At 37.7% G+C, this 18,985-nt stretch overlaps 1 protein-coding gene across 1 annotated transcript; it reads left to right on the top strand.

Moving 5' to 3' along the window:
• Positions 1 to 17,481: 17,481 nt before the first annotated feature.
• On the top strand, positions 17,482 to 18,417 carry LOC109021395 (kiwellin-like). The gene has a single exon (XM_019004015.2). It carries the CDS (start codon positions 17,610 to 17,612, stop codon positions 18,258 to 18,260), a length of 651 nt encoding a protein of 216 aa, XP_018859560.1. The 5' UTR covers positions 17,482 to 17,609; the 3' UTR covers positions 18,261 to 18,417.
• The last annotated feature ends 568 nt before the right edge of the window (positions 18,418 to 18,985 follow it).

The following is an 18,985-nucleotide window of genomic DNA, read 5'->3' as shown; positions in this document are numbered from 1 at the left end:
CAGTTGGGCTGGAATACCGTGGTGGCGCGACTGGAGAGCAGGCATGCGGTGGTGAAGCTGCTTACACAGGGCAGTGAGAGTGAGAGAGATGCGAGAGAACAGAGGGTGAGTGCACGAGAGGAAAAAATAAAAAGAGCAACTTGAGAGGGACTCACCGTGTGGATAACGATGAAGCAACGACGAAGTGGTTGGGGCTGAGGCAACTGGCGCGGGCGGTGGCTTAAAGGCAGTGGGTTGGTTGTGCCATGACTCCTCTGTTTCAGCTGTCTAAAACAAGGGAGTTTCGTGGCTTGCAACGGAGGCGTTGGGCGGCAGCTTCGTGTGGCTGGGCATCGTGATGGGGTCTGGACAGAGTTTTTTGTGGGGTGGATGAACTGGGCAGCAACTTTGTGGAGGTGCCGATTCGTTGTTGGCCTTGCGTGGGTGCTCCTCGCGGTTGCTAAAGTTGACTGGATGTTGAACGTTCCCAACACAACAGTTTGTTGCTACGACTGCAAGGAGTTGGCTCTCAGTGGTGCATGGCGTGGTGGACGGTCATGCGAGGGTGCAGAGATGAATCCGAAGCAATTGTGTGTGGCTGTGCTAGCAGGTGTTGGGAGGCAGCGACGGGGAGTAGGCTAAAGAGGGTAGCAACTTTGTTTCGATAGTTTCTCTGTGCATGAGATGATAAGTGCATATATATATAAATATATAAATATATAAAAGAGTGGTACGAAAACCCTAGAGAAATGAGGGAGACATGCGTGTGCATGGAGTGGATAAATACATTAGAGACATGTAAAGGTGGGGAGTGTTTTAAAAGCAAACTACGATTAGGTCTCTAGTTTAATAATAATGAGCACGGGCCATACGATGATCGGGTAGAGTTCATTTCAAAAAAATAAAGTTTTTAGAAAGCGGCTTAGTGTTGGGCTCGGATGTTGCACTCCAGCTTGATCATTTGTCTAGTAAGTTACAAGAAACCATGAGAGATTGTAAAATACTCTCATTTATAGTGACTTTACACTCCAAAAAACCCGTGGACGTCGGCCTTGGTACGGGCACCTTACCCCCACCCAAGACCCCACCATTGCGGGCTCAAAATGATACCGATTGAGGTCCAAATCGTCACCGTGGGCCAAGAATGACTCATTCTCTCATTCTGGCCTGTTGTGCGATTTTTGGTATTAACAACGATGATCCCATGACTTGAAAATGTGTACTTTCCTGATTGCAGAATGTCGACTTATTATTTTTTTTTTAAGTTGATTAGATAATAATCAGTATTATCTCTTAATTGAAATAGTTACTCAACAAGCATTTATGGCATTTTACGATGATTTAAAAGCTAGGATTTTCCTGAACAATCCCTGTTTACTGTGGGAACGAAGTTAGAATAGTAATATTGGCGAGACCTTTTGGTTCTTTGAAGTTTTAAGATATATTTATATATATATATATGAAAAATGTTAACCATAAGTAAGAAAAATTTACAAAAAAACCTACTTCTCTACGTATCAGCTATTGATACGCTGAAAGTTATAAATTTAAAATTCAAAATTTGAATTTCAAAAGAAAACTAAAAAAAATGAGTTTTGTTCGTAAAATTATAAGTACATATAACACTACTCATATATATGTGTTTGTGTGTGTGTATGCGTGCTATATATATGCTTGGTTTTATTTTGAAGGAATATTGTTTTTAAATACTAAATTTTATAAAATGGAAGTGCTTTCCACTTGAGTAAATTGTTAATGCCAAAAATCACACAACAGGTTGGCGCTAACTGTTAATTTCAAAACTAAGATCTAATCCCACACACGGCGCAAGTCATGGGATCATCATTGTTAATGTCAAAAATTGCACAACAAGCTAGAATGCGAGGATGAGTAATTCCCGGTCCACAGAGATGATTTGGGCCTCGATCAATGTCGTTTGGAGGCAACAATGGCGGTCCAGAGTGGTGGTACGGTGCCCGTACATACATCTATTGCAACAAATAGAAGACAATTTCAGCAAATATAAATGCAGAACAAGACACACAGATTTACTTAGTTCGGCATAGGGCCTATGTGACTACAAATGAGTGGTATTTTACAATATCTCATGGTCTTTAATAGCCCACTATACAAATGATCAAGCTGGAGTCTCTCCTTTGGAGGTTGAAGAAAGTGCTCTGTGTTCTCTCGTAACCATCGCTCAGAAGTCTGGAAGTCCCGCTTTCCTTCAGATCTCAGATACCTTTTATTGTGTCCTTGTCAGAGGTAAGTGACACTACAACAGTAACGGCTTTTTGCATCTAAAAATTTCGATGCAAAAAATCCACACCTTCTTGCCAATATTAATTCCCGTCCAAATTCGATCGATGCAAATTGGACGCTATTAACGACTCTCAAAAGGTTTATCCCATCAAAAAGTGTTAACGCCGTAAAAAAACCAATTATTGCGGCTCAATATATTCTACACAATTGTTGATTTTAAGTGACGTAAAAGCATACGCTGCTGGTAGAAAAAATACATTTACGGCAATACTTACATGCCACAAATACATAGATATTGTCACTCCTCTATCACTCCTCCCTTGAGTGTCTCACTTTCCTTCCTCAATTTTTGCTTTTTGTCTTGTCACCTCCTTGTCTTTTCCCTCTAGCTTCCGGATGGTGGCCCTTTGATGGGCTGGGTGTGGTATATCTGGGCCTGCTATTTGTATCCCCTTTACTCACCCACGAGAGTTGTCGCGGTGAAGAAAGATGCAACAAACTGAAGTAGTGAAATAGCCACAGACAAATGTGTGAACCGTGAGCCACTGAGAGGAACAACCAAGTATCGTGAAGCTCAGCCCCGAGTTCATCTCATCAGACTGTAAATCAACCCCTTTCTGTCATCAACACTATACCGAGGTAAGTGGTTCTCAGACTATACTTGAAATATTTGTCATCAGAATTGTGAAATTGTGAATTGGGTTCCATTGTAATCTATGTAATTAAGTGAAGTGTTGGGATTGAAATTATAGTTGGTTGTGATCTTGTGTCGTGGCAGAGAGACCCCTTGAAGCATTGGGATTAAAACTATAGTTGGTTATGATTCTATGTGGTGGCTAAAAGCCCTTGTGAAGCATTGAGATTGAATGTACTATTTCAAAATATTGTATTTTTCATAATAAATATTGTTGTTGATATGTCACTCATGTATTAACTACTGCATTATAATTGATACCTGTTGATGATAATCATGCCATTGAACTCTGCTTTTGTGTGCATAAGCTGCATTACCTTAGTGGAGCTCTTCTGGTCACTCGGGAGCACATAAAACTGAGTAACATCCCCTGGATTGTCACTAGGCATCAATGGGCTCGAGCGAGATAGTAACGCTCTTGGATCAACATCATTGCCTCCCTACTAGTAGAGGCTAAAGGATTCTTGGCCACAAATGCGCTAGGCATGGAACTGGACATCGCTTGTTACAAAGTTACTCGCACAGTCGTTACTCATGGTGTGACAAAGGGAACCAGAGTGTGTGGATGGTCCATTTGAGAGACCATGGTGTGCACATTAATAAAATGACTATTTGGATTTTTGGTGAGGTTTGTGAGTATCACGACCCCGAGGTAGGATGGGGCAATATCTCGGTGGAGCTCCTCTAGGCACTCGATAGTTTATAAAACTGAGTGACGTCCCCTGAGTTATCGTTAGGTGACAACGAGCTCGGGCAAGACAGCAACGCTCTCTAGTCGACGTCATTGCCTCTCTGCTAGTGGATGCTAGAGGATGATTGACCATGAACACGCTAGGCGCAAAATTGACTATCATTTGTTATGAAGTCACATGCACGGTCGTTACCCGTGGTGTGACGAAAGGAGCCAAAGTTTGTGGATGGTTCATTGGGGAGACTATGGTGCATACCTTAATAAAATAGATGTTTTCAAAACAAAATGTGATTTTCGAGGGTGTAATGTTTTGAGTGAAAAATGTTTGGTTAATTGAAAAATGTCTAATATTATATTTATCTATATCTTTCTTATTTCCATTATTTCTATTCTACCTGCACGTATTTTGAGTGTTAGACTTAGTTCTACTTACTAAAATTTTGTGAAATCTCACTATGGTGTCCCCACCTGCGATTCCACTCCTCAAAATCGTAGATTTTGATGCAAATGATGGGTATAATGAGGGGTACGAGTATGGAGGTCCGGCTCTGCCAGGAGAATGAAGATCGAGGTTATTCTCCCTTTGTAATTAAGTTTTGTTTTTGGCTCTTTGTAATTATTAAAGGATAGTAATATTCTCGTCTACGATTTGAAGACTTTTGACTTACAGATATTTTGGACTATGATGTAATTTAAATTTCTCTGGTATTGTTAGTTAGATTCTTATGACTGCCTTTTTTATTTTTTGATGGGATATAACTATACATATTATTTAAATATGTGAGCACACACTTGTCACAATAAGCGAGGGGTGTATGACCCGAGTGATCAACATCCACGCATCGTGGCTGCTACCAAAACCACAAGCTGGGGCCGGGGGCTCCATACTTCTCACTTAGAGATACTTATGGCATCGGGGATGCTTCTACCCGACCAACCAACTCAAGGACACCACCATGTGATACACCGAGGGATCCCACATCCCAACTATCAAGTGTGGCCAAATACGACACCGTTCCAACCCAATCTCCACAAGGCATTCTCCTCTCATGTGAAGCACGTGGCAACATTTCGTGGAATGGTTCAGAGAATTCTCCATCCCATCCCATGAGTATAGATTCACGATATCTACCTCTCACACAAGGATAGAAATCCTCATACATAGATAATGGGTTCACACTCGGGGTTTCAAGGTCATCTATTGAAAACAGTTAAAACACATTCAAACATTCAAAACATTGAAAATCAATGCGTAAATGTAGATATAAACATAATGATTGTAATATTTATCATGCATGTAGAATGGGGGGAAAAGTTACAAAGATAATGCAATACCTCTTACAAAAAACATTCAACCCACATTACCTAGCCCTGTCTTAGAAGCTAACCTACATTCCTACATTGGAAGTTCTTTTATTGCCTCTCCACTCCTTGCTTTCCAAATCAGAGCTCTTAGGTGAATGAAGTCTCAAAAGTGAGATATCGTCCCACATCTAGGCCTTTTAAATATAGGTGGATTGTCAGATGTCCTTTTTGGCGGATCTCTGACTCTAGATCTATTGTAAGGGTTTTCCTTAATCCTTCTATGTTACATTGCAGAATGACAGGGACAGATTGCCAAACATGGCCTGCACTCTTGGTCTTTTAACTTTCCTTGAGCTTGGCTTAAGTCGAACCACTACGTTAGATAATGACTTGTCAAGCCTTCACCTTTTATTGTAAAGCCACTCCAAATGTGACCCTTCACATGGAGTGTGGGCTTCTGCATACGACAATGTCACCTTTCCTGGTCCTTCCGTGTTATCTTGAAAGATTCCCATGTCTTGGTTGGTCAATCATTCATTGACTGTTGTTCATCCTGGACAAGTAATCCTATCTTGCCTTGGGTGAGTAATTCATATCTTTAGGGGTGAAAACCGACTCATTTGGCGTGGTTTTTGGGCAAAACCGACGCCGACCAATGAGAGAAAATTGTGTGGAGCAACCAACCGTAACCAGTCAATGGGGAGGAGGAAACTGATCGAGGCGGTTCTTTGGAGGTTCTTGGTCGAAGTTCGGTTCCCGTAGCGGCGAGATTCTTCTGAGAGAATAGAGAGAGAATTGCAGAGGTGTAAAACGAAGGGGAAAAGGTGATTGGGGAAGAAGCAACCCCATCTTGAAACAATGCCGTTCAGTTTAAGTGAAACGATATCGTTTCATACATACATTTTTTTTCATACGTGTTAAACGAAACGACTCCGTTTGGTTTAGTACCAAACGGCGTCGTTTCTATTATGTTTTGTATACTTATAAGTGCACAACGACACCGTTCCAAAATTAAGTGGAACGGCATTGTTTCGATTAGGGTAGATTAGGGTATGTTTGGCAAGTGAGAGTACCTCTATTCTTTACTTTATTATTACTTTTTACCTACTTTTCTACTATTCATTACTTTCCACCTACTTTTTACTACTATTCAATATTTTATCATTACTTTTTCATTACATTTCCATTACTATTCACAAACATTCTCAACACTTCTCAACACTTTTCACTATCCAAACGTATCTGAAAAAACATATAGTTTTATTTTCTCGAATATTAGAGTATTTCACATCTTTTGCCAACCACTCATTTCCAAAAATGATTTGCCTCCTTCCCCGCCAAGCGGTTCCTCGTAACCAACCTCAAAACAAGTTAACATATGAAACAAACAAAAGAAATGCCAGTCATGGGACCGCACTCAAGATTTGTCTAGTCAGTCAAATCTAGCACGTGCTAGATTCCCTTTGCGAGTCATTGGGAAGATTAAAAGACTAGAAACTACACGGTAATTTAAAAGACAGTGACAATCATAGAGCAAGTTTGGAATAATGCTGAGGTAGTTCGATAAATAAGAAAATATTTCAAAAGTTATATAGATAATAGATATATGCAGACGTCGGCTTGTTAGCTGCCACTCATTTCAAGTCCTAAGAAAATGTGTGCCTCCTGAATAAGTACATGATTTTATTTGTAAAAGCCCCTTTAATTTTGTAGGATCGTAAAGTAATAATAATGTATTTACATCATATAGACGTGCATACCAAGAACCGCGAGATCTCACCATTACTACAATTCTTATAACTTCGTTCCTTCGTTCCTTATGATTTTTTAAATCATGAAACGCTAAAAATGGCCCACGAGAGTTGACTGACCAGCATTATTAGATGACCTTTGCAACTCATATGGAAGACTAAATACAATGAACTGCTGGGTAAGTTGAACCAGAGAGAGAGTGACAGTATTAGAAGAGACTATTCATAGGCCCAACATTTCCAAGTCACCCCTCTAAAATGAAGTGTAGCTATAATAATGCATGGAAGAGAACAAAAAATATAGACTTTAGTCTCTGCATGAGTTCCCTCGGAAAGACGATATTGAAGGTTGAAAACAAAAAAGAAAGGGGTCTATATAAGAAGATGCAGCCTCTCATCCTCTCTCAAGTGCTTACTAGTTAAAGATCATTTAATGGCAAACACACTTTTGTTTGTTTCCCTTTCGATCCTGACTTTGTTCCTGTAGTAAAGAGTGAATGTTTATACAAATTCTTTCAAATCATGGTGGATTAAGAGATAATATGGATTATTGTTTGAACCAACCTCAAAACAAGTAAACATATGAATAAACAACAAAAAATAAAAACAATTGCTAGTCATGGGATCACCCCTACCCACGAGAGTTGACAGGCCAGCATTAATATTGGATGACCTTTGTGACAAGGAGACTAAATACAATGAACTGCTGGGTAAGTTAAACCAGAGAGAGAGTGACATGCAGTACTGGAAGAGACTATTAATATTTAACGTTCGAACGGTTATGCACGTATAAGTTAAAACGGGCAGCGATTTCTCTCACGCCGCCGTCCCCACCGTTTGAAAAATCGAGAAAACGTTTGAACGCACTACATTCACCGCCGTCTGCCGCCGTGATCAGCACATACGTCAATCACTTTTCCTCTCAAGTAAAGGTATGTATTTTCAAACTCATTGTACCGTTTATTTTATAATTTTATGGTTTTATTTGTTTTTTTAAAAGAAATTAGATTTTTTCATCAATAATTACCGTAGAACATCATAAATCTATCGTAGGATGTTTAGAAATGAAGAGTATTTTGTTTTTAGTCGAAGAAACCACGGAATCGATTACTTTTTGGGTGTTTTCATGGCCACTGAGTTGACTCAGCCATGGCTGAGTTAGATCTGTTTTCCGTTCGAACTATTTAACCTATCCGTTCGAACGATTAAACCTGTACATTCGAACAGGTTTAAAACGTTTGAACGTTACTAATTGTCCGTTCGACCATATATTTAGATGTTCGAACGCTAATTATTAAATTCAATCCATTTACATTTTATTAGCTTATTAAATTGTTTTCATCTTTTAATTGATTATAAGTTCTATCAATTAATTTATTAAATTGCTATTAGTATATAATTTTGTAAATCTTTTAGTCGTAATTAGATTTTATCACTAATCTTGAATGTATATTTTATTTTTAGAATTTCAGGATCATAATAATGTCTTATCGGGGCCGTAAACGTGATAGATCGGGAGAACCTTCTATCAAAACAGTTCGAGAGCGGACCATTTTACTCGAGTGACAGGTAAAACTGTCTAATTTTGTAGCTCTTATAAGGGAGGGTCATTCCCTCCCATCAGTATTCAATGATCATGGTTGGGCACCAATCTTAGATCAGCGAGAAGAAGGAATGGAGCTCATTTCCTTCATTGAGATCGTTACTGAGTTCTATAAAGAGCTCGGTGCTGCCAGCCCAGACGATGGAGGGGCATATAGGATCTGTGTCCGAGGAGCTCCTGTTATATGTTTTGATTAGGGTAGATTAGGGTATGTTTGGCAAGTGAGAGTACCTCTATTCTTTACTTTATTATTACTTTTTACCTACTTTTCTACTATTCATTACTTTCCACCTACTTTTTACTACTATTCAATATTTTATAATTACTTTTTCATTACTTTTTCACTATTATTCACAAACATTCTCAACACTTCTCAACACTTTTCACTATCCAAACGTATCCTAAAAAACATATAGTTTTATTTTCTCGAATATTAGAGTATTTCTCATCTTTTGCCTACCACTCATTTCCAAAAATGATTCGTCTCCTTTCCCGCGAAGCGGTTCCTCGTAACCAACCTCAAAACAAGTTAACATATGAAACAAACAAAAGAAATGCCAGTCATGGGAGCACTCAAGATTTGTCCAGTCAGTCAAATCTAGCACGTGCTAGATTCCCTTTGCGAGTCATTGGGAAGATTAAAAGACTAGAAACTACACGGTAATTTAAAAGACAGTGACAATCATAGAGCAAGTTTGGAATAATGCTGAGGTAGTTCGATAAATAAGAAAATATTTCAAAAGTTATATAGATAATAGATATATGCAGACGTCGGCTTGTTAGCTGCCACTCATTTCAAGTCCTAAGAAAATGTGTGCCTCCTGAATAAGTACATGATTTTATTTGCAAAAGCCCCTTTAATTTTGTAGGATCGTAAAGTAATAATAATGTATTTACATCATATAGACGTGCATACCAAGAACCGCGAGATCTCACCATTACTACAATTCTTATAACTTCGTTCCTTCGTTCCTTATGATTTTTTAAATCATGAAACGCTAAAAATGGCCCACGAGAGTTGACTGCCCAGCATTAATATTAGATGACCTTTGCGACTCATAAGGAGACTAAATACAATGAACTGCTGGGTAAGTTAAACAGAGAGAGAGTGACATGCAGTATTGGAAGAGACTATTAATATTTAACGTTCGAACGGTTATGCACGTATAAGTTAAAACGGGCAGCGATTTCTCTCACGCCGCCGTCCCCACCGTTTGAAAAATCGAGAAAACGTTTGAACGCACTACATTCACCGCCGTCTGCCGCCGTGATCAGCACATACGTCAATCACTTTTCCTCTCAAGTAAAGGTATGTATTTTCAAACTTATTTTACCGTTTATTTTATAATTTTATGGTTTTATTTGTTTTTTTACAGGAAATTAGATTTTTTTCATCAATAATTACCGTAGAACATCATAAATCTATCGTAGGATGTTTAGAAATGAAGAGTACTTTGTTTTTAGTCGAAGAAACCACGGAATCGATTACTTTTTGGGTGTTTTCATGGCCACTGAGTTGACTCAGCCATGGCCGAGTTAGATCTGTTTTCCGTTCGAACTATTTAACCTATCCGTTCGAACGATTAAACATGTACATTCGAACAGGTTTAAAACGTTTGAACGTTACTAATTGTCCGTTCGACCATATATTTAGATGTTCGAACGCTAATTATTAAATTCAATCCATTTACATTTTATTAGCTTATTAAATTGTTTTCATCTTTTAATTGATTATAAGTTCTATCAATTAATTTATTAAATTGCTATTAGTATATAATTTTGTAAATCTTTTAGTCGTAATTAGATTTTATTACTAATCTTGAATGTATATTTTATTTTTAGAATTTCAGGATCATAATAATGTCTTATCGGGGCCGTAAACGTGGTAGATCAGGAGAACCTTCTATCAAAACAGTTCGAGAGCGGACCATTTTACTTGAGTGACAGGTAAAACTGTCTAATTTTGTAGCTCTTATATGGGAGGGTCATTCCCTCCCATCAGTATTCAATGATCGTGGTTGAGCACCAATCTTAGTTCAGCGAGAAGAAGGAATGGAGCTCATTTCCTTCATTGAGATCGTTACTGAGTTCTATAAAGAGCTCGGTGGTGCCAGCCCAGACGATGGAGGGGCATATAGGATCTGTGTCCGAGGAGCTCCTGTTATACTTTTAGCGGACGGACTCACTGCATATCTGGGTATTCCTAGGCTTCTTGATGCCTATCCAAACCTGCCGCCTAGAGAGTCTGATCCTTCAGGTGATACAGCTATGTCTCAGGACGAGGGACCAGATTACACAGATGAGATCGATACACTTGCTGATCATGAGGTCAGAGACTTGATTGTTGGTCCAGATGCTCCAGTGTACTATGGGACGAAGAGTATTAGGCAGGCAGATTTATCTTCTTTCTTCAAGATCATGAATTTGATCATTGCCAACAATATTGACCCACGGCAGCACAAGACGGAGGTCGGCATGGATCGAGCGAGATTTATGATACGGGTCGCTCGTGGCATCCCAATCGACCTCGTTGGTTATATATTTGAGAGGATCCGATCAGAGACATGGTTCATTACGACAGATATACTGCCGTTTGGGATCCTCATCACTCGATTTTTGCTACATGCCGAGGTTGTGTCCGAACCTGCCGAGTATTCCCGATTTCCGATGGCACCGATCAACAGCACCACCCTATCACGAAGCACGAGACACTCTTGATTTCGTTTTCGTGGGGCTGTTCCTGACAGGGCTGAGATTCAGAGAGATGCACAGCCGGGAGATACTGGAGTATCGGCTAGTGAGACAACTACACAGGCTGAGGCATCACGCACATATATTCGCGAGGAGATGGCTGACATATTGCGTGCTGAGATCGGCGTACACACATCAGCAGTGATTGATGCAGTGCATGCTGCCATGCCTGAGTTGCGTACAGAGATTATGGCTACCATCTCTGGGTTACGTACAGAGGTTAATGAGTTACGTACAGCGATTAATGCCAATAATGTAACTCAGGTCACACTTAGTACTCGACTGACACAGGTAGAGACACAATTAGCTGCAGTCGAGGATGTGTGTAGAGACATCGCATCACAGTAGTTTTTATCTTTTATTTATATTTTCTTTTGTTATAGTTATGAACAATATATATGGCATTTTGATAATTTGCTTTATTTGGTTGATTAATATATATGTGGTTGATAATATTTATTTAACTAAAAATCTTATTTAAAGTAAAAGAAATCATTAAAATATTTTAAAATTAATTACATAAAATTAATTAATGAATTTGTATATATGATGGATATTTTTTATATTTTGAGTTTCGTACCGAAATTAATATTATGTCTTCGAATGTATAAATGTGGTGCTTGAATATGTTCTAACTAAATATATTCCGTTCGAACGGTTTAGAAACCTTCCCGCCAGGATTTGCCACCAAATATTTTCCGTTCGAACACAACAAATTATCGTTCAAACGTTTTTGAACTTTCCCGCCATAATAAAGTAATTATCCGTCAAATTTTACTGTTCGAACGTATTTTTTGATGTTCAAACGGAAAAAAATTTTTGAGACGATTTAATTCGTCACAGAAAATACTGTTCGAACGGTTATTATAACGTTCGAACGATTTTGTAAAGTCATCAATTTTTTGGGACGAAATTTTTTTTTCATCCCTAAATAATTTCGTCCCAAAATCTCAAATTTGTTGTAGTGTATGTTTTGTATACTTATAAGTGCAAAACGACGCCATTCCACTTAAAGTTAAGTGGAATGGCGTTGTTTTGATTAGGATATATTAAAAAAAATGTAATTTTATTTTCTCGATTATTAGAGTATTTCTCATCTTTTGCCTACCACTCAATTCCAAAAATGATTTGTCTCCTTTCCCGCCAAGCGGTTCCTCATAACCAACCTCAAAACAAGTTAACATATGAAACAAACAAAAGAAATGCCAGTCATGGGACCGCACTCAAGATTTGACTAGTCAGTCAAATCTAGCACGTGCTAGATTCCCTTCGCGAGTCATTGGGAAGTAAAAGACTAGAAACTACACGGTAATTTAAAAGACATGACAATCATAGAGCAAGTTTGGAATAATGCTGAGGTAGTTCGATAAATAAGAAAATATTTCAAAAGTTACATAGATAATAGATATATGCAGACGTCGGCTTGTTAGCTGCCACTCATTTCAAGTCCTAAGAAAATGTGTGCCTCCTGAATAAGTACATGATTTTATTTGTAAAAGCCCCTTTAATTTTGTAGGATCGTAAAGTAATAATAATGTATTTACATCATATAGACGTGCATACCAAGAACCGCGAGATCTCACCATTACTACAATTCTTATAACTTCGTTCCTTCGTTCCTTATGATTTTTTAAATCATGAAACGCTAAAAATGGCCCACGAGAGTTGACTGCCCAGCATTAATATTAGATGACCTTTGCGACTCATAAGGAGACTAAATACAATGAACTGCTGGGTAAGTTAAACAGAGAGAGAGTGACATGCAATACTGGAAGAGACTATTAAGATTTAACGTTCGAACGGTTATGCACGTATAAGTTAAAACGGGCAGCGATTTCTCTCACGCCGCCGTCCCCACCGTTTGAAAAATCGAGAAAACGTTTGAACGCACTACATTCACCACCGTCTGCCGCCGTGATCAGCACATACGTCAATCACTTTTCCTCTCAAGTAAAGGTATGTATTTTCAAACTCATTTTACCGTTTATTTTATAATTTTATGGTTTTATTTGTTTTTTTAAAAGAAATTAGATTTTTTCATCAATAATTACCGTAGAACATCCTAAATCTATCGTAGAATGTTTAGAAATGAAGAGTACTTTGTTTTTAGTCGAAGAAACCACGGAATCGATTACTTTTTGGGTGTTTTCATGGCCACTGAGTTGACTCAGCCATGGCTGAGTTAGATCTGTTTTCCGTTCGAACTATTTAACCTATCCGTTCGAACGATTAAACCTGTACATTCGAACAGGTTTAAAAAGTTTGAACGTTACTAATTGTCCGTTCGACCATATATTTAGATGTTCGAACGCTAATTATTAAATTCAATCCATTTACATTTTATTAGCTTATTAAATTGTTTTCATCTTTTAATTGATTATAAGTTCTATCAATTAATTTATTAAATTGCTATTAGTATATAATTTTGTAAATCTTTTAGTCATAATTAGATTTTATCACTAATCTTGAATTTATATTTTATTTTTAGAATTTCAGGATCATAATAATGTCTTATCGGGGCCGTAAACGTGGTAGATCAGGAGAACCTTCTATCAAAACAGTTCGAGAGCGGACCATTTTACTTGAGTGACAGGTAAAACTGTCTAATTTTGTAGCTCTTATAAGGGAGGGTCATTCCCTCCCATCAGTATTCAATGATCGTGGTTGGGCACCAATCTTAGATCAGCGAGAAGAAGGAATGGAGCTCATTTCCTTCATTGAGATCGTTACTGAGTTCTATAAAGAGCTCGGTGGTGCCAGCCCAGACGATGGAGGGGCATATAGGATCTGTGTCCGAGAAGCTCCTGTTATATGTTTTGATTAGGGTAGATTAGGGTATGTTTGGCAAGTGAGAGTACCTCTATTCTTTACTTTATTATTACTTTTTACCTACTTTTCTACTATTCATTACTTTCCACCTACTTTTTACTAATATTCAATATTTTATCATTACTTTTTCATTACTTTTTCACTACTATTCACAAACATTCTCAACATTTCTCAACACTTTTCACTATCCAAACGTATCCGAAAAAACATATAGTTTTATTTTCTCGAATATTAGAGTATTTCTCATCTTTTGCCAACCACTCATTTCCAAAAATGATTTGCCTCCTTTCCCGCCAAGCGGTTCCTCGTAACCAACCTCAAAACAAGTTAACATATGAAACAAACAAAAGAAATGCCAGTCATGGGACCGCACTCAAGATTTGTCTAGTCAGTCAAATCTAGCACGTGGTAGATTCCCTTCGCGAGTCATTGGGAAGTAAAAGACTAGAAACTACACGGTAATTTAAAAGACAGTGACAATCATAGAGCAAGTTTGGAATAATGCTGAGGTAGTTCGATAAATAAGAAAATATTTCAAAAGTTATATAGATAATAGATATATGCAGACGTCGGCTTGTTAGCTGCCACTCATTTCAAGTCCTAAGAAAATGTGTGCCTCCTGAATAAGTACATGATTTTATTTGTAAAAGCCCCTTTAATTTTGTAGGATCGTAAAGTAATAATAATGTATTTACATCATATAGACGTGCATACCAAGAACCGCGAGATCTCACCATTACTACAATTCTTATAACTTCGTTCCTTCGTTCCTTATGATTTTTTAAATCATGAAACGCTAAAAATGGCCCACGAGAGTTGACTGCCCAGCATTAATATTAGATGACCTTTGCGACTCATAAGGAGACTAAATACAATGAACTGCTGGGTAAGTTAAACAGAGAGAGAGTGACATGCAATACTGGAAGAGACTATTAAGATTTAACGTTCGAACGGTTATGCACGTATAAGTTAAAACGGGCAGCGATTTCTCTCACGCCGCCGTCCCCACCGTTTGAAAAATCGAGAAAACGTTTGAACGCACTACATTCACCACCGTCTGCCGCCGTGATCAGCACATACGTCAATCACTTTTCCTCTCAAGTAAAGGTATGTATTTTCAAACTCATTTTACCGTTTATTTTATAATTTTATGGTTTTATTTGTTTTTTTAAAAGAAATTAGATTTTTTCATCAATAATTACCGTAGAACATCCTAAATCTATCGTAGAATGTTTAGAAATGAAGAGTACTTTGTTTTTAGTCGAAGAAACCACGGAATCGATTACTTTTTGGGTGTTTTCATGGCCACTGAGTTGACTCAGCCATGGCTGAGTTAGATCTGTTTTCCGTTCGAACTATTTAACCTATCCGTTCGAACGATTAAACCTGTACATTCGAACAGGTTTAAAAAGTTTGAACGTTACTAATTGTCCGTTCGACCATATATTTAGATGTTCGAACGCTAATTATTAAATTCAATCCATTTACATTTTATTAGCTTATTAAATTGTTTTCATCTTTTAATTGATTATAAGTTCTATCAATTAATTTATTAAATTGCTATTAGTATATAATTTTGTAAATCTTTTGGTCATAATTAGATTTTATCACTAATCTTGAATTTATATTTTATTTTTAGAATTTCAGGATCATAATAATGTCTTATCGGGGCCGTAAACGTGGTAGATCAGGAGAACCTTCTATCAAAACAGTTCGAGAGCGGACCATTTTACTTGAGTGACAGGTAAAACTGTCTAATTTTGTAGCTCTTATAAGGGAGGGTCATTCCCTCCCATCAGTATTCAATGATCGTGGTTGGGCACCAATCTTAGATCAGCGAGAAGAAGGAATGGAGCTCATTTCCTTCATTGAGATCGTTACTGAGTTCTATAAAGAGCTCGGTGGTGCCAGCCCAGACGATGGAGGGGCATATAGGATCTGTGTCCGAGAAGCTCCTGTTATATGTTTTGATTAGGGTAGATTAGGGTATGTTTGGCAAGTGAGAGTACCTCTATTCTTTACTTTATTATTACTTTTTACCTACTTTTCTACTATTCATTACTTTCCACCTACTTTTTACTAATATTCAATATTTTATCATTACTTTTTCATTACTTTTTCACTACTATTCACAAACATTCTCAACATTTCTCAACACTTTTCACTATCCAAACGTATCCGAAAAAACATATAGTTTTATTTTCTCGAATATTAGAGTATTTCTCATCTTTTGCCAACCACTCATTTCCAAAAATGATTTGCCTCCTTTCCCGCCAAGCGGTTCCTCGTAACCAACCTCAAAACAAGTTAACATATGAAACAAACAAAAGAAATGCCAGTCATGGGACCGCACTCAAGATTTGTCTAGTCAGTCAAATCTAGCACGTGCTATATTCCCTTTGCGAGTCATTGGGAAGATTAAAAGACTAGAAACTACACGGTAATTTAAAAGACAGTGACAATCATAGAGCAAGTTTGGAATAATGCTGAGGTAGTTCGATAAATAAGAAAATATTTCAAAAGTTATATAGATAATAGATATATGCAGACGTCGGCTTGTTAGCTGCCACTCATTTCAAGTCCTAAGAAAATGTGTGCCTCCTGAATAAGTACATGATTTTATTTGTAAAAGCCCCTTTAATTTTGTACGATCGTAAAGTAATAATAATGTATTTACATCATATAGACGTGCATACCAAGAACCGCGAGATCTCACCATTACTACAATTCTTATAACCTCGTTCCTTCGTTCCTTATGATTTTTTAAATCATGAAACGCTAAAAATGGCCCATGAGTAGGGTTGCAAACGGTCCGGTCTGGTCCGGTCTGGTGATGGATCAAAAATTATTGGTCCAGTCCAATCGGTCTGTCCTTTTTTTTTAATTTTTTAAATAATTAAGAAAAAAATTTATTTAAAATACTAAGTTAAATTAAGTGACTTATTAATGTGGATTATGTAACAAACTCAATAAAAAAAATATTTTATTTGATCAATGATAATAAATTAGATGAAAATTATATTATTAATTTATATAATTACTATATAATTAACTAATTGATATTTTATATTTATTAATTCATAGAATATTAACAAGTAATAGCATATTTAAAATTTTATATTGTTAATAGTGATAGGTTAGATGAAGATATATATAAAATATTATTAATTTATAGAATATTAACAAGTATTAATAATATATTTAAAAATTTATATTGTTAATTGTACAATTATTATATATAAAATATATATAAAAAATATATTTTTATTTTTATTTTTCATTCGGTCCGGTCCAGTCCGGTCCGAAAAAACCGTGGACCGTGGACCGGACCGAAAACATTCGGTCCTCTAAAATATAGATCGGACCAGACCGGTCTAAGTCTCGGTCCGGTCCGGTCCAGACCGAAACAGTCGGTCCGAACGGTCCGACCGGACCGTTTATCACCCCTATCCACGAGAGTTGACAGGCCAGCATTAATATTGGATGACCTTTGTGACTCATAAGGAGACTAAATACAATGAACTGCTGGGTAAGTTAATCCAGAGAGAGAGTGACATGCAGTACTGGAAGTGACATGTAGCTATAATAATGCTTGGAAGAGAACAAAAAATATAGACTTTAGTCTCTGCACGAGTTCCCTCGGAACGACGATATTGAAGGTTGAAAACAAAAAAAAAAAAGGGGGTCTATATAAGAACATGGAGCCTCTCATCCTCTCTCAAGTGCTTACTAGTTAAGGATTTAATGGCGAACACACTTTTCTTTGTTTCCCTTTCCCTCACTATCGTTAGTGCTTTTTCATTCCTTCCATTCCTCGCGCATGCGATCTCTTCTTGCAATGGCGCATGTCGTACCCTTAACGACTGTGCTGGCCAACTCATTTGCATCAATGGCAAGTGCAACGATGACCCTGATGTCGGGACTCATCTATGCTCTGGAGGTAGTGGCCAGCCCAGCGAGGGGACTTGCCAATCCTCAGGCAACCCCACGTGTGGAGGCCAATCCCACATTCGGTACAAGTGCTCACCCCCAGTGACATCCTCCACCCCTGCCCAGCTCACACTCAACGATTTCAGTGAAGGCGGTGACGGCGGGGGGGCATCAGAGTGCGACGGCCGTTACCATATGAACAGTCATCGCATTGTCGCACTATCAACAGGGTGGTATAACCATGGATCTCGATGTGGGAAAATAATCAGGATTACGGCTAATAATGGAAGAAGTGTGAACGCTAAGGTGGTAGACGAGTGCGACTCTATCAATGGGTGTGATAAAGAGCATGCGTATCAGCCACCATGCAGGAATAATATTGTCGATGGGTCGAGCGCTGTTTGGGATGCCTTGGGACTGAATAAGGATCTCGGCCCCGTGGATGTCACTTGGTCTATGGCGTAAAACTAGTTACTTTAGATCATATCGTATTAGTAAAATGTACTAAGACATAAAAATAAATAGAACTTTAAAGTCCAGATGCTTATAAGTACGTAATTGGCTTCAAAGATATTGTATTTGCGTGTCGTTAATAAGTGAATAAGTTTTTTCCTTTGTGTCTCTCCCACGCCCTACAACAAATTGGCATTTTTATCACGAGTGATTTTGCCGCAATTAGTTTATATTTTTGTCAAAAATGACTTATTTCTACCACTTCAAGTCATAGCTAACTCCCCGTAAATAAGTGGTAATATATAGTACTTAAACCCGAGAGCAAAAAGTATGTTGGAAATAGTACTCTTTTTTTCGGCCATTTTTTTTCTCACAAAAAATACAAAATTTCATTGAAAAAATGTGTGCCAACCATGATTAACGCGGGTCGGAAAAAGTAAATTTTCTTCCCGGTGAGTTTTTTGTCATCAAAACAAAGTAAGCCATAATTCAGAGATGCCTATTTACAGCAATTTTAATAGCCGTAAATACACGTCGACCGAATACATGAAAGTTACAAGGTTTTCAAGCAACAATATTTAAAGGCTATATAGGAATCCTTCTTGGAGTGGCAAGACAGTGCAACGGAGGTGGATCGAAGAGATTGTTGTGGTGTCCAAGGAAGTTTATCTTAAAGAAATCTCTCTTCCCTCTGTTCTTTATAAATCCAAATCCGAAATTGATTTCTCAACTCTGAG

Source organism: Juglans regia, chromosome 5 (genome assembly GCF_001411555.2).
Source record: "Juglans regia cultivar Chandler chromosome 5, Walnut 2.0, whole genome shotgun sequence".
In the NCBI taxonomy this organism is placed as follows: Eukaryota; Viridiplantae; Streptophyta; class Magnoliopsida; order Fagales; family Juglandaceae; genus Juglans; species Juglans regia.
The sequence above is the reverse complement of the archived record's forward strand: the minus strand, read 5'-3'. Positions and strand labels throughout refer to the sequence as shown.

Bases quoted from the DNA above. Each gene is read 5' to 3' on its own strand.
- LOC109021395 (XM_019004015.2), top strand. From the start codon at position 17,610: ATGGCGAACACACTTTTCTTTGTTTCCCTTTCCCTCACTATCGTTAGT.